This window comes from Neoarius graeffei, chromosome 15 (genome assembly GCF_027579695.1).
Source record: "Neoarius graeffei isolate fNeoGra1 chromosome 15, fNeoGra1.pri, whole genome shotgun sequence".
Classification (NCBI taxonomy): Eukaryota; Metazoa; Chordata; class Actinopteri; order Siluriformes; family Ariidae; genus Neoarius; species Neoarius graeffei.
The window spans coordinates 18,400,825-18,418,042 of record NC_083583.1 but is presented as its reverse complement, the minus strand read 5'-3'; the positions used below and the strand labels follow the sequence as shown (position 1 = coordinate 18,418,042).

Here is a 17,218-nt window from a genome sequence, read left to right as displayed (position 1 = left end):
TTGTTTTAACTTAAAAAAAGTTAGTGTCCGGGCTGCCTTAAAATTTTGAGTTCGTTGAAATTCATATAGTAAGTTAAATTGTTCGCCAACTTTTTTAAGTTAAAACAACAAATCAAGGGCGGCACGGTGGTGTAGTGGTTAGCGCTGTCGCCTCACAGCAAGAAGGTCCGGGTTCAAGCCCCGTGGCCGGCGAGGGCCTTTCTGTGCGGAGTTTGCATGTTCTTCCCATGTCCGTGTGGGTTTCCTCTGGGTACTCCGGTTTCCCCCACAGTCCAAAGACATGCAGGTTAGGTTAACTGGTGACTCTAAATTGACCGTAGGTGTGAATGTGAGTGTGAATGGTTGTCTGTGTCTATGTGTCAGCCCTGTGATGACCTGGCGACTTGTCCAGGGTGTACCCCGCCTTTCGCCCGTAGTCAGCTGGGATAGGCTCCAGCTTGCCTGCGACCCTGTAGAACAGGATAAAGCGGCTACAGATAATGAGATGAGATGAGACAACAAATTATTTTTTACAGCGCAGGAAACCAGTTTGTGGCTGCTTGTATTTCAATTTTCTGGACCCAGTTTTCCATTCAGTGTCATTGGCAGGGTCATAAGGTTTCCATGTGGTTTTACTGTTTTGCCCCCTATTGCATCAGGAACAGGGTCTCTGGGGAGATATTCCCTCTTGGCTACTTGGCTCAAACCAAACTCGGGCACTTCCTTTCCCAGGCTCTTGTGTGATACTGAGATAAGCCAAGCAGCTTTCTGACTTTGAAACCCAGCTTTGAATTTCACACCATTTCTGAAAAAGCGTCCCTTCCCTAATCGCCACAGGAGATTATGGGGAAGGAAGTTTAAAGTGATAGTGAAACTTTACTCTTGGACACTTCTGCTCAGCTCATTTTCCTTTAAGGCTAAGAACTTTTGAGGGTTTTTTTTTTTTCCCAACAGATGCTTTGCAGTTTTTTTGTGTGTCTGTGTTTGTGAACATGGTCTGCTCTGTGGTTTGTCTGGCAGCTGGATGTGAAAGAGGACTCAGGCACTAATAAGGATATGAAGATGCAGTATGACGAAGAGGAGCTGAAGATGCACCAGCTGAACATCCGCGTGCGGGAGGTTTTCGCCAACCGTTTCACACAGATGTTTGCCGACTACGAGGTCTTCGTCATCCAGCCCAGCCAAGACAAAGAGTCCTGGTTCAGTAACCGGGACCAGATGCAGAACTTCGACAAGGTGAACATCTGCTGAAGTTCCACAGACTGCTCATGATGCTGCATTTTTTTCATGTTATATTCTGTTCGTCTACAGGGTTTCTGTATGTACGACCTGTTTCAGAATCAACATTGATTTGTTGTGTCTGAGACAACAGTCCTTTTAACCAATCACTATCAGATAATGTGCACCATTGTCTCCTCTGTCTTCTGAGCTGCTTGAAACTTTATTTTATTTATTCTGATAAATTAACTTCTTTTCAGAATATAGCTGCTCACGTACTATACAAAATATCATTTTTGAATTTTTGTCCCTCTCAGGCCTCCTTCCTGTCTGACCAGCCGGAGCCCTACCTGCCCTTCCTGTCCCGCTTCCTGGAGACACAGATGTTTGCCTCTTTTATCGACAGCAAGATCCTATACCACGACGACGAGGACAAAGAGCACACGCTGCGAGTGTTTGACAGTCGTGTGGAAAAGGTGCGGCTGCTGAACGTCAGGACGCCGACACTGCGCACCTCCATGTACCAGAAATGCACCAACATTGAAGAAGCAGGTGAGAGCAGACACAAGAGGAAATTCAGTCAGGTTTCCAGAAAATTTTTTGGCCACAAAACGGTGCTGTAAAGTGGTGGAAATGATCGGTTGTCAGTGTTGCAGCTAGTTTTCCAAAAGGGTAGCATTCCAATGATTATCCTGGGCAATTATTCATGCATCTTGGGCAATTTTGCACGCATCTCTGTTGACAATCTATCATGCAAAATTAGCCATACTGGGCAACTATGCAAGGCAAATTACTTTTGTCAAATAAAGTAAGCAAATCTGAAGCTTCTTAGTTAACCAGTTTCATGCGCATTTGTATGACCGTCTAACGTTAGTTAATACTACTAATGAGACCCTCACTGATGCCGTAGCTCACTCCGGCCCCGTCTAGTCCAGAAGGAATGATCTAAAGTGGTCCATCTTGCACAATAAATGTTGCAAGCTATATACACTGTATACAAGCTATATATAGAAGCTATATACACCCGAGGAATACCAACCTATTTGCCAGAAAGAATCCAAAATGGCGAGGAATTGACCGAGAAGCGATTTTTGTTGAACTGCTCACTCATTAAGGCTTAGTCCATAACTTCATTAATAATTGTAATTAAGCAAATCTAAGTAGAAGTTATATGCACCCTAGGTACCCCTACCTTCCTGCCAGAAAGAATCAAATTTGTTGGAGAATTGAGGGAGAAGAAGCGATTTGTGTGGAAACTGCTCGTTAAGGCTTCATTACTCCATATCTTCATTATTAATTGTAATTATGCAAATTTGGGTAGAAGCTACACTTCCGTTCAAAAGTTTGGGGTCACCCAGACAATTTTGTGTTTTCCATGAAAAGTCACACTTTTATTTCCCACCATAAGTTGTAAAATGAATAGAAAATATAGTCAAGACATTTTTCTGGCCATTTTGAGCATTTAATCGACCCCACAAATGTGATGCTCCAGAAACTCAATCTGCTCAAAGGAAGGTCAGTTTTATAGCTTCTCTAAAGAGCTCAACTGTTTTCAGCTGTGCTAACATGATTGTACAAGGGTTTTCTAATCATCCATTAGCCTTCTGAGGCAATGAGCAAACACATTGTACCATTAGAACACTGGAGTGAGAGTTGCTGGAAATGGGCCTCTATACACCTATGGAGATATTGCACCAAAAACCAGACATTTGCAGCTAGAATAGTCATTTAGCACATTAGCAATGTATAGAGTGGATTTCTGATTAGTTTAAAGTGATCTTCATTGAAAAGAACAGTGCTTTTCTTTCAAAAATAAGGACATTTCAAAGTGACCCCAAACTTTTGAATGGTAGTGTATATGCACCCCAGGCAGGCCTACCTTCCTGCCAAAAAGAATAAAAATCGGTGAAGAATTGAGAGAGAAGAAGCGATTTTCGTGAAATGTGGACAACGCCTGGCAGCCGACAGATAACACACGATGGTATAAACTCATCGCCTCTCGGGCGGATGAGCTAATAATAGTAATACTAGTAGCGTTAATTGATCATTAATATTGATCCGGGATATTAATGTTAGAGTCTGGATCTAGTCTAACACATTAATGTTAATGTTAACGTTAGTGACTAGATTTTCTATAGATCTATATCTAGAGTCTAGATCTATCAGTCCTAACTTTCGATTGAATAGGTTTAGTCCTCAACTTCTAGATTTACTTGCGTTCTGGCAAATAGAGATGCAAGGTTCTGTGAGCTCCTTGCTGCTTTTACCAATTCTTTTTATGCCTCCACCACCGTAAGGTGCAGGACGCATTTTGTTTTCGGGTTGTCCGTCTGTCCGTCCGTCCGTCCGTGCGTGTGTCCGTCCCGAAACCTTCCGTCCGTCCGTCCGTCCGTCTGTCCTGAAACCTTGTGAACGTGATATCTCAAAGGCTAATGAAAGGAATTTCACCAAACTTTCACCATTTGTGCGCTTTGGGACAAACATGAACTGATTAGATTTTGAGGTTAAAAGGTCTAAGGTCAAGGTCACTGTGAGGTCAAATGTCTGTCCGAGAACCTTGTGACCACAATATCTCCAAAGCTAATACAAGTAATTTCACCAGGTCAAGATTACTGTGAGGTCAAATGTCCATCCCCAAATCACAACTTAATAAGGTGTGTAGTCTACCGGGCAGAGGCATCCCCATCGACGCCATTGGCATCGAGTTCTATCTAGTTTCTTTCACGTGCTTGTAGGCATCGCGGCTTTTCAAACGTACCTTCCTGCACTGACTTGTTGTTGTAATAAGACAAAATGGTCAACAGAGCATGACTATGACCCCACACTAATAGCGTGTTGTGATTGGTCACCATGCTTTACCTTCATTGCAAGTCGGCAACACTCGTTAGGGCGCACTTTCTTTCTGTAGTAGAAATACTGTATGTATGTGCTGGGTGCTTGGAAAGTTCTGGAAAATTATGAGTAGGGCGCATATACAGTGTCTTGCAAAAGTATTCGTCCCCCTTGGTGTTTGTCCTGTTTTGTCACATGACAAGCTGAAATTAAAATGGATTTCTGTTTCTCCAGATTTCTGTTTTTTTCATCTTAATTATTTGTCACAATAAATAAAATAAAACAGGCAGCACAGTGGTGTAGTGGTTAGCGCTGTTGCCTCACAGCAAGAAGGTCCGGGTTCGAGCCCCGTGGCCGGCGAGGGCCTTTCTGTGCAGAGTTTGCATGTTCTCCCCGTGTCTGCGTGGGTTTCCTCCGGGTGCTCCGGTTTCCCCCACAGTCCAAAGACATGCAGGTTAGGTTAACTGGTGACTCTAAATTGACCGTAGGTGTGAATGTGAGTGTGAATGGTTGTCTGTGTCTATGTGTCAGCCCTGTGATGACCTGGCGATTTGTCCAGGGTGTACCCCGCCTTTCGCCCGCAGTCAGCTGGGATAGACTCCAGCTTGCCTGCGACCCTGTAGAACAGGATAAAGCGGCTAGAGATAATGAGATGAGAAAATAAAACAATTTGCACCTTTAAAGTTGTAGGCATGTTGCGTAAATCAAGTGGCGCTAACCCTCCAAAAATCCATTTTAATTCCAGCTTGTAACGTGACAAATCAGGACAAACACCAAGGGGGATGAATACTTTTGCAAGACATTGGAAATTTGGGCATGGCGCTTGTGTTTGAGGGCAGGGCACACATTCTGGAAGGCTGGGCGTGGTGCCCTGGTAAAATAAACTATCTGGAATACTGGTTGTCAAAATGTAAAGATACAGTCAATCCACAACCCAGAGAGCATAAACAATAAACAAACCAAGGTCATCATACACAAAATGCGCTAAACTTTCAGACCCAGTGGGTAATTAGTAAACGAGTTCAGCAGAAAAGGCAAAGGTCAGAGTATAGAACAGATACAGGATTACCAGAACCAGAGAATACCTCAATGGACCAGGACAACTGGGAAGTGTAGCAATGATTATACATGAAATAGCGGAGTTTGCGTGTTCTCCCCGTGTCCGCGTGGGTTTCCTCCAGGTGCTCCGGTTTCCTCCACAGTCCAAGGACGTGCGGGTTGGGTTGGCTGGTGGCTCTGAATTGACCGTGGGTGTGAATGTGAGTGTGAATGGTTGTCTGTGTCTATGTGTCAGCCCTGTGATGACCTGGCGACTTGTCCAGGGTGTACCCCGCCTTTCGCCCGTAGTCAGCTGGGATAGGCTCCAGCTTGCCTGCGACCCTGTAGAACAGGATAAAGCGGCTAGAGATAATGAGATGAGATGAGATAAATCACAAAGTAATCAGCAAGACTGTGTGTTATTCATGTGCTTTAAATACTGTACCGACAGTAGACAACCAAAGAACAGCACAAATATTCAGGGGAGGTTTCCCTCTGATGGTGTGGTGCGGAACTGTTCCTGCTAGACGTGACAGAAATAATGTGAAGTTCATTTGCATGTAAGACATTACATTACATTAATGGCATTTAGCAGATGCTCTTATCCAGAGCGATGTCCAGTGCCCTCCACAATTATTGGCACCCCTGTTTAAGATGTGTTAAAAGCCTTAAAATAAATTCAATTTTTATTGCAGAAGCATAATGTCACACTGAAAATTGTAGAAAAATGTAACCCTTAACTCAAGTGAATTAAAAAAATAAAAAATCCCTGACTAAGAAATAATTATTTTTCATAAAATCACCTGTTCCACAATTATTGGCACCCATGACAATTCCTAGAAAATAAATGTAATTGAAGCATTTCTGTCATTTCTACTGTAGTTTATAAAGTTGATCAGAGTATCTAGGAACCTTTAATTAGTAATTCACCACATCCTGTTTCCTGGGGTATAAATATGATGTGACACAGAGGCCTATTTCTGTTATCCACTCTTCAACACGGGAAAGACAAGAGAACACACCATTCAAGTAAGGCAGATGTGTGTCGACCTTCATAAGTCAGGCAATGGCTACAAGAAAATAGCCACTCGCCTACACCTGCCCATATCTACAGTCAGGGGTCACAAAGTCTCCATAACAACCATCAGGCGCTATCTACATGCCAACAAGCTGTTTGGGAGGCATGCACGGAAAAAGCCTTTTCTCATTTACAAGCATAAACGTAAATGTCTGGAGTTCGCTAAGCGGTACTGGGACTTCAACTGGGACTGTGTGCTTTGGTCAGATGAGACCAAGATAGAGCTTTTTGGCAACAAACACTCTAATACATCACAAAAGATGAGTATGCGGAAAAGCACCTCATGCCCACTGTGAAGTATGGGGGAGGATCGGTGATGCTGTGGGCCTGTTTCTCTTCTAAAGGCCCCGGGAACCTTGTTAGGGTGCATGGCATCATGAACTCTTTGAAATACCAGGACACTTTAAATCAAAATCTGGTGGCCTCTGCCTGAAAGCTGAAGATGGGTCGTCACTGGGTCTTTCAGCAAGATAATGACCCTAAACATGTGGCCAAATCTACACAAAAATGGTTCACCAGACACAAACTCAAGCTCCTCCCATGGCCATCTCAGTCCCCAGACCTCAACCCAATTGAAAACCTGTGGGGTGAGCTGAAGAGGAGAGTGCATAGGAGAGGACCCAGGACTCTAGATGATTTAGAGAGATTGTGCAAAGAAGAATGGTCGAATGTCCCTCTCTCTGTATTCTCCCATCTTGTGAAATGTTATAGGAGAAGATTAAGTTCTGTCTTGTTGGCAAAAGGGAGTTGCACAAAGTATTAACATCGGGTGCCAATAATTGTGGCACACAGGATTTCATGTAAAAGAATTATTTCTTAATGTGGGATTTTTTTCCCACTGAATAAATGCACTTCAATTAAAGGTTGGATTTTTCTCTTTTTTTTTTACATTGTTGTCCTATATTATTTTAAAAAAATGAATTTATTAGAAGCCTAAGAACATATCTTAACGAGGGGTGCCAATAATTGTGGAGGGCGCTGTACAACAAACCCAGAGCAGCCTGGGGAGCAGGTGGGGGTTCGGTGCCTTGCTCAAGGACACTTCATCCAGTCCAGGGAAACAAGAACAAGTAAATAGTCAATCCGGCAAATAGTATGCCATTTCATTACTCGTTGGTTTTAATTTTTATTGTGTAATTAGACTGTATTAAATGATCAATTTATGAAAAATGCTATAATAATAATAATTCTTGGAAAAAAAAGATGCGTTCTTACCATCAAATACTTTCATTCCACATTTTGTTGCTTTTTTTTTGTATTTTTGAGGGTTTTGTTTTTGAGTAAAGTTTTTATTTCGTCCTCAGTTGGTTCAGCAACACGCTCTGCCATTTTGTTTTTCTCTATTCACAGTATATGAGCTGATATCCTAGTAGTAGAGTAGCCAATCATAGTGCGCGATTGCTCATATCCAGTGAATGTGGATAGAATAAATATATGTTATTTACCAGCTGAGAGGTCCATATCGTGAAATACCGTGACTGAGGTCTTGAAAGTACTGACTGAGGCCCTCTGGGCCGAGGTCAGTATTCAAGGCCGAGGTCACGGTATTTCACCATACGGACCGACCTTAAGCTGGTAAATAATATATTTATTTTTTTCTTTACCAAATTCTAACAGAAAACGAGAGCGCCCGAAAGGGCAAACTGAGCCGAGCCGCCATTTTGAATCCTCATTCACAGCTGTAATGCAAATGGCTTCCTCCTCGGTATACAAGTGCACTTCCATGGCAGGAAAAAAACTACATTTTGCCGCCTATGTAGTCCCCTATTTATACAAATAGGAGTCATTCAGGATTCAGCCATGTTTTTGCTTGGCGTTAGTAACAGTTACAGGTTTTTAGCTTTCTCCTGAAATGTTTTCTTTTATTTCTTCTTCCTCAGGGTAGTAAAACTCGCTTTCGCTGTGAACACTGTCGTTATCGCTATCCATGCTGTAAAATTAATGCTATTCTCCTGAGAAATGCTGGCAAAAATTTATAAGATTTTTGATAAGCTTATAAATAAACCTTATAAAAAAAAGATAAATGTTGACAAAAAATTCTACTATGTTTGTTGTTGTTGTGAACGAGCGAGTCGCCAGAGGTCCATAACCGGGGTCCGTAACTGGGGTCCGTATCGTAGGATACAGATCCGCTCGCCAGCCAATCAGAGCGCAGGATTTGGACCACGAAAAAAATAAATTGTTATTCTCATCGACCCTGTTGCATCATGGAACTTAATGAGCAGCAGTGAATACAAAAAAAAAAAAAACAGTACATACTGCTGTTCCAAATAACCTTCTAATCTTATCCATATTTTCACTTATCATAAATAGATGATGTCAAATTTTATATGCTAATCACTGATAAAAATATAGTGCTGGGTTGAACCCAGAATGGCGTGGAGGGACTCTGGTTATCAGTGAGAGGCGGTGTTTGGTTGTGTAACGCTTATTCACAGCTTGATGTGTGGGTGAGATTTAGTGGTTTTATGGTCCATTTCCTTTTCTCACTCTACATGAGTCATGTAGGCTTACAGGTGACATAAGGGAGCAAAAGAGCGATGTAAGTTCTCATTGTGTTTTAAAGTTCCTCTGCCTTTGCTTGTCCTCCAGAGAAAGCCATCGAGATCCGGCTCTCTAAGATTGACCACACGGCCGTTCACCCACACCTGCTGGACATGAAGATCGGACAGGGACGCTACGAGCAGGGCTTCTTCCCCCGACTGCAGTCTGATGTGCTCGCCACCGGACCCACCAGCAACAAGTGAGACCCTGTAACATCAGTGAACCTAGAAAATGCATTATATGTTGTGATCCGGTAACTCGTTCATTATGTCAATGATGCTCCTGCAGTTTCCAGAACTTTAGAATGGAAAATATCATGGTTTAAGCATGTGAAAGGTTTCCCCAGGCTGCACAAATATTATATGACTATAATTTATCTTAGTTAACTGAATAGATGTGAACATAAGGAAATGTGCAGAGGAAATGGACACTCAAAGGCGAAGAGGAAATAATAAATACATAAGTGAATTACACATTCATTTCCAGACCTATCCAAGCTAAAACTAATTATTCTGCAGAATTTAATGTAGCTGTTTGTAGGTATGTCGTAGGTATTAGGCAATTGTGGTATGAGTAGGTATTATGACGATTCAAATTGATGAAATAAAAACGAATTGCGATTATTATCAGGCTGTGTAATCTCTTAGTTTTAGCATTATTTAGATAGAAAACATTGCAATCCTATAAAATAGTGGGAATGCACGTGGCTTCCCCCTTGGCAGATGTAACACAGCTCTAAACCCATGAAAACATAGAAAAAAATGCTAAAGAGGTGTTGTGCGATTGACTGCACAAATAGATTTAACAAGAAATCAGAGCTCTCTTTTTACAGAGTTTTGACAGCTAAAGAAAAGAGAATCAAAATGGAAGTAGAGGTAAATATTCACATAGTACCACACAGTATCGAAGGCATCAGAGCATTTTTTGAGCGTGAACAAATGACCTCTGCATAAGACCAGAACCAGTATCGGTATAGATGCACAAGTATACCAATTGTACCACAAATCTTTTCTGAGTTGGTAGTTTCTATTGGTGCACTGTCCATCACTGCTCAATGCAATACTATCAGTAACACAACACGCATGTCTGTTTACCTCATATGCTAAGTACACAGCAGAAGCTAACCGTATCTTTTTCTGCATCAAAATGGAGGTGTTGTGTGAAAGAGAGTTTATGGTCTCTACTAGGCATGCAACGATATATCACTATTTACCGTCACACAATACAAATTTATGACCATTCAAATTGATGAAATAAATTGTGATTATTATCAGGCTGTATAATGTGTTTTTTTTCTAGCTGCGATTATGTTGTTTAGACAGCAGAGGGCATTTAATAGCAAGAATACATGCGACTTCTTCCTAGGCGGAAGTAACACAGCTCAAATGCCACGAAAGCATACAAAAATCGGTGCTCTCTTTTTTTACCGACTGCAGAAAGCTAAAGAAAAGAGAAGCAAATGGAGATAGCACAAATGTTTATAAAAGTTTATTAAGAAAAGGCATATTTGTTATTAACTTTTTCATTTTTAATAAAAGGAATATTTTAGTTAATAGGCTATTGTATTTTACTCCAACCTTTTCAAATGTGGATAAATAGTTATTGTTGGTTCTTAAGAAAATGAAACAATTAAAAAAAAAGGAATAGTTAAGGTGAAGAATAGGAAAATAAATGTTGCTTTTTTTCCTTCATAAATTTTTCTTCATTTAATTTTTTTTCAAACATATCGTGGGAAAATCAAATTGTGAATCCAGTATCGTGAATCGAATCAAATCGTGAATTTGTTGAATCAAACTTTATTTCTCTGACTGTGAGGTTAAAGTGGAATGAAATCATAGTGTACACAGTAATAATTCTCTGTAAAACGAACAGCCTTTGTCTGTGTTGGTTTATTCTCATCGATGAGCCCCGTTCTGGTGTTTTAGGTGGACTAAGCGCAGCGCTCCTGCACAGTGGAGAAGGAAAGACAGACAGAAGCAGCATGCAGAGCACCTTTACCTGGACAACGACCAGCGAGAGGCAAGGACTTCACCTTTGCTTTATTTCACTTCTTTTCTCTGCAGGTTTCTGTCCTTTCTTTCATTTTAACTTTCTCTGTGTAGGAGTTGATTAACTGCACCTGGTCCTGTTTCTCATACTCCCTTTTCATTTCCTGCATGACCTTGTTGACTTCTCTTTTCCATATTTACACACACACACACACACACACACACACACACACACACACACACACACTTTCAGCATTTGGAGTGTCTGTTTCCGGAGCTCCAGCTTCGACTGTCTCTGGACTACTACTGGTACTCGCAGTCCTTCAGGCCGTGTATAAAGTCTGTCATGGTGGATGCGGTATGTGCTGGTTATGAGGATGACCTGCAGAATTCATGTGTTTCTGCCATTTGAGATTTCCTTGCTTTCGGGCCCTGACACATCAAGCCAGTTGTAAGCAGTAGAGAGCGCGTGGATAACTACTGCTTGTAGTTTTTGGTGTCGGCACTATTCAGCTTCTCAGCACCCATCAGGCTATAGAGGACTTTGACTGACGTCACAGATTTTTCTTTTTCACGCAGCATCCGCCATATTGCCGGGTCAAGAAAGAAACAGCCGTGACGGTTAATAATGAAAATCGAGACGACTGTGGTCGGTGCAATCTCTCTGAAATGATTAAAAATGTATTTTATACCAGCAGATTGCGTTACATCCAAAAGCTGAAACATGCAGGCATCACAGATCCATATAATTTACTCACAAGTGTATTTATTATTTATTCTGCACACTCTCTCTTTGTGTGTGTGTGTGTGTGTGTGTGTGTGTGTGCACACGCGTGTTCACCACTTCAGATGGGTTAAATGCAGAGAAGGAGTTTCACTGTAGTCTGGCTAACGCGACTTCAAAGCTCTGCGAGCATTTGGTCTGGTAAAGATATTAAGCCCAACCGTTTCCCAAAGGCGTGGTTGACCCGCCTCCCTGAAATGCCTCAGTTTGCTACTGGTCGAAGCCAGAAAAGGCTGTGATGAAGCTTAAACCAATCACATCACTCTTTCCTCTGACGTATGTGACGCGACGGAAACTGCTTGAGTAACAGGAAGAAGATAAATACCTCCAGGGCTGCTCTTTGCTCCGTTTTCAATGAGAACTTCCCGTTGAATGCTTTCAATACAGCATCTACCGCTGTGTCAAAGGCTTGCCGCTGCTCCATGTTCGTTAGGGGGGGCCCATTCAGAGCATTTTGTCCCGGGCCCAGCCAAAGCTGTCAGCGGCCCTGCCTACCAATATTTCGAGGCAGGTTTCGTGCATGCTGGAATGTTATGGGAAATTCCCGATAAAAAAAATACCTTATCATGACAAAGCTCAAACGTGGACTTCTAAAAGTAATAAACAAACCAGGGCCTAGATCTAGCATATTTTATGGTGTTTAGCCTTGTCTACATTATCAGTACATAACAAACATGCTGCTAGTTGAGCCAAGCATTAGGCCTAATAAAATATATCGCATCCAAAGCCCACATCCAGATATACATTTTATCGTTGCACAGAGCTTTCACACACAAAGGAATGTTTTATCATCCAGTCTTCCTGTTTAATTACAGCTTGCCATTTTTCTTGTCCTTCTGGATTCACCAGGAAGCGGTGAAAAGTTAAACCAGGCTTATCTCCACGTCTGTTATTACATCCAAAAGCACTACAGGTCTCTGGCATTGTTCTTTTAGATGTAACATCGACACGTTTATCTGTAGATGTTTACTGAATTGGGCTTCCAATCGCTCGCGTACATTTGTGTCGATCGCTGGTAAATACAAAGCTTGCTCGGCAATATGTCTGCGTAAACAAATCCACAGGTACGATGACGTCATGTGAAAGTTCTCTATTGGGTGAGAGGGTTAATGTGCAGGAGAAAAGAAACAGAGTCTAGCTAAGAAAGCAAATAACGCACACACACACACAGACACAATGATTGTCATCTTAAACTTCTGCTCGATCATTCTTACCAGCTGAACACACTCAGAGAAAAGCTCTAACAGCCCTCTTTGGAATACACTCGCACTCAGATGCCCCTGATTGGCAAGCGTTGCTCTGCTTGACAAGGCAGAGCTCATTTTCCTCTCTTGGCTCCAGGCCATGGATGGCTATGGCATCATCGGGATTTGAATTCATAGCCCGTAGGGGATCGGTTAAATGATTTTTCCACCATCTTGTATCTTTCATCATTAATTTTTCACTGTCACCACCTCCCTGATGGGGCATGATAAATCCTTTCACTCAAATAAAGAACAAAACCTGTCCGTCATCTTTACAGTATCTCAGAGTGTATCTTTGATTAACAGTGGGCCTTGGGTAGCATTATTTCTCCAAGATTAGCTTGATGTGTCAAAGCCCTTAGGGCCTCTACTGTTACTTCTGATCAATTTCACATTTGTAAACAAGGTCTTATGTACCTTCTGTTATTATTATTATTATTATTGTCTTTACTGATCAGCCACTCAGTTACTCACTCGTCAGGAGCCGAGATGGTTTTAATGTGCAAATTTTAACGTGCACACGGCCGTCAACCGGGAGAAAGAGTTTAAAAGAGATGTACAGACTTTTGTACAACATATTCGTCGTCCAGAAATTGTCTCTGAATTTAGTTACGTTTTACAAATGTGAATTTGGTTCATAGCTCAAACCAGACTACAACAGAAGTAGTGGCTGTGCTTGTTGTGGAGTTGCTTCACATCCCTTAAATAAATTGATACAAATCTGACTGCAGTTTGAGCTCATTTGCAGTTACATACACCCCAGTACTCCATAATAGACAAGTGTGGGACCAACACTATTTAGAGCGATGCTGTATTCTGCACTAAAACCTACATTGCTTTTCATATTTACCACTCTGCAATTGCAGAAGTACATCCAGGAGGCTCGTAACCTGGGCACCACCATCCGCCAGCCCAAACTGTCCAACCTGTCCCCTTCTGTCATCGCTCAGACCAACTGGAAGTTTGTGGAGGGTCTGCTGAAGGAGTGCAGAAATAAGGTATGTTTGAGGAAAAATTGGCTTAGGGAAAGGGATCTGTGCATCACGGTTCAGTTATGCTGTGTTAAGCCACATCTTGAGTGTGTGGTGACCTCCGAGATAGTGGTTCGGTTCCATGATTGTGTTTCTCGGCTCAGACAAAGCGCATGCTGGTGGAGAAGATGGGCAGGGAGGCGGTGGAGCTCGGTCATGGTGAGGTGAGCATCACCGGCGTGGAGGAGAACACGCTCATCGCCAGCCTCTGTGACCTGCTGGAGAGAATCTGGAGCCACGGGCTGCAGGTTAAACAGGTACAGCAGGAGCACATGTACACAAATATACCATAGGTGCTAAAGAAGGCAACTGGACTTGCTTGAAATCCTTGAAGACGTTTCACCTCTCATCGGAAAGGCTTCTTCAGTTCTGTCTGACTAGTGGAGAGTTCCAGGTATTTATCGTCTAGTGGACCAAAAGCAACCCTAAGGAGAGTCAACGACTCATGTGACCTCAACAACTCCCCTTAGGGTTGCTTTTGGTCCACTAGAGGATAAATATCTGGAACGACCCACTAGTCAGACAGAACTGAAGAAACCTTTCGGATGAGAGGTGAAACGTCTTCAAGGATTTCAAGCAAGTCCAGGTGCCTTCTTTAGCACCTATGGTTTACGATGACCTGGATGACTGAGAACCTTCACAGACATACACAAATACGGTACACAAATGAATAAGTACGGTAAGTTTTTATTCACCTTCCATCTTGAGATGTTTGAAAATGCCTGTGTATTTTAAATTGACACTGTTATGTATTTGTACTAAATTGAAAAAAAAAATCGGAAAACAAAGAGATGGTCCCATAAAGGGCAATGGAAGAGGGATTATCTATCTATCTATCTATCTATCTATCTATCTATCTATCTATCTATCTATCTATCTATCTATCTATCTATCTATCTATCTATCAATGAATGAATGAATGAATGAATGAATGAATGATTATTAGAGTTGAGCCGGATACTCGGCTGAAACGAGTATCCGGTACGGATAAAGCACTTTTGCCGAGTACGAGTATTATACGAGTAATACGAGTCAATATCTGTGCTCGGCCTGAATGAAAATCCTCACACAGCGTCACAGCACCCCTCCCCTACACACACTGCTCTGCTCACTCACACAGAGAACAGCGCTCTGTCTCTACCTCAGTCACTCAGGTTCGCGGCTCTTTTCCGTTAACGTTTCGGGTTTCTTCAGCTTCAAGTTTGTTTTTATTTCAGTTTGTACTTACTTATAACCAGTAGAGTTCTGGTAAATGTGGGTTCGTTCAGACGTGATGCTTGGTAGAAAGCGACTCACGTTGCGTCTCTGCCTGTTGGAGATTTTTTTTTTCTTTTTTTAACCGTCGGTTAAAAACAGTTTTTTTTACTTCACGCATTGAGTGTCTGACACTTTCTTGCTGTAATTCATGTAAAAATAAAGGTAGTAGTGGTATAAGTATTACAAATTAAGCTACACACTCTCTCTCTCTCTCTCTCTCTCTCTCTCTCTCTCTCTCTGCCGGTCGTCGGAGTTTTTTTTTTTAACCGTCAGTTGGTTCTAACCAGTTTTATTTTACTTCACGCACTGAGTGTCTGACACTTTCTAGGTAGTAGTGGTATAAATAATATTACAAATTAAGCTACACACACACACACACACACACACACACCTGGTGTGGAAATAAAAAAAAATAAAAAAGAACCAAAAAAAACTTTTTTAAAAATCACACTGATCATAAAAAATTTAAAAGTTAAAAAAAGAAAGCTATGTTGAGTATGAAAACTCTTGTTCATTACATTTCATTTCATAATTGCAACCGCATGTGTTGTATTCATTGTTGCAAAACTTGTTCTGTAAATAGTTCGTTTGCTATCGTGATCAAAACCATTGATCTGAAGCTCAATGCTGATGCTGTCCTGTAAATAGTTTTCTAATCAGCAATAAATATAACAACTTCTGATCAACCCATATCAATTGCATGCTTAAAATAACATACTGGTTAAAGCCCCGTCCGTTTCAAGACAACCAGACCCACTTTCGGGTTAAATCCCGCCCACTTCCGGGTTAGCCCCTGCCCACTCCGAGTACGGATACAGATAATTCATATGGTTTACAGATACAGATAATGCTGTACTCGCTCATCCCTAATGATTACGGCTTTTGTTGAAAGCTTTACCCTTAGAAAGGGATTAAAAATTGCCTTTGCTGGTTGTTGAAGAAGCACACATGAAGCTGATGATACAGAAAAATTCTACCAAAACTAACTGGAAATACTCTCACCGACTGAAACTACAATACCAGACCAAATTCTTTTTTAAAAACACTTTGCTGGTGTGTCTTCTACAGACAGAGCTGCTTTAAGATAAACCAAATATAAATAGAAACATTTTAATGTAAGTTTTTATACCAGACTGTGCATATATCACCAAAGTAGATTTGGTCTTCTTAAATTAAATTAAATTTGTGAATTGGAAAAGAATTAAAAAGTGTTTCATGACCTATACCTAGAGTATGAGTCAAAAGTTTGTACACCCATTCATTGGTTTTTCTGTGTTTCTTTTTTCTTTTTAAACTATTTTCTACATTGTAGAACAATAGTGAAGACATCAAAACTATGAAATAACATCTGGAATATACACTCACCGGCCACTTTAACAGGAACTTGTTCTTGATTCGATGATTCCTCTTCTTGGCTGCAGGAGTGGAACCCAATGTGGTCTTCTGCTGTTGCATGCTGAGATGCTTTTCTGCGCAACATGATTGTAAAGAGTTGCTATGATTTGCTATATCCTTCTTGGCAGCTCGAACCAATCTGGCCATTTTCCTCTGACCTCTCTTATCAACAAGGCGCTTGTTTCCACCCACTGAACTGTCGCTCACTCAGTGGTTTGTTTGTTTTTTTCGCACCATTCTGTGTAAACTCTAGAGACGGTTGTGTGTGAAAACCCCAGGAGATCAGCAGTTTCTGAAATACTCAAACCAGTCCATCTGGCTCAAACCAACACCCATGCCACAGTGAAAGTCACACTTTGAAATCACAATAATTTTTTCTCATCCTGATGTTTGAAGTGAACATTAACTGAAGCTCTTGATTTGTATCTGCATGATTTGATGCACTGTGCTGCTGTCAAGGGACCGGCTGATTAGAGAACCGCATCAACAGCAGGTGGATGGGTGTATACGGAATTATGTGGGAAACAAAAAAGTGTAAACACCCCCAAAATGTTTCATATTTTAGATTCATCAAAGTCTCCAGCGTTTACCTTGATGACGCTTTGTACACTATTGGCGTTATCTTCACCAGCTTCATGAGGTAGTCACCTGGAATGCTTTTCAATTAACAAGTGTGCCTCGTCAAAAATTAATTAGCGGACTAGTTTCTCGCCTTCTTAATGCATTTGAGATCAAACAGTAAATAGTAAATAATAAAAATACAGTAAATAGCCCTATTCCACAACTGTAATAATCCATATTATGTCAAGAACTGCTGAACTAAGTAAAGA

General features: G+C 41.4%; 1 protein-coding gene across 1 annotated transcript in view; it reads left to right on the top strand.

Annotated features, from left to right (window-relative positions):
* Window positions 1–17,218, top strand: part of dennd5a (DENN/MADD domain containing 5A) — a 158,258-nt gene that overhangs the window by 120,182 nt on the left and 20,858 nt on the right. The window contains exons 7-12 of the mRNA XM_060940951.1: window positions 1,000–1,215; window positions 1,515–1,749; window positions 8,738–8,888; window positions 10,615–10,708; window positions 13,572–13,703; window positions 13,841–13,993. Of these exons, the coding sequence (XP_060796934.1) occupies window positions 1,000–1,215; window positions 1,515–1,749; window positions 8,738–8,888; window positions 10,615–10,708; window positions 13,572–13,703; window positions 13,841–13,993 (981 nt within the window). The remainder of the gene's footprint in view (window positions 1–999; window positions 1,216–1,514; window positions 1,750–8,737; window positions 8,889–10,614; window positions 10,709–13,571; window positions 13,704–13,840; window positions 13,994–17,218) is intronic.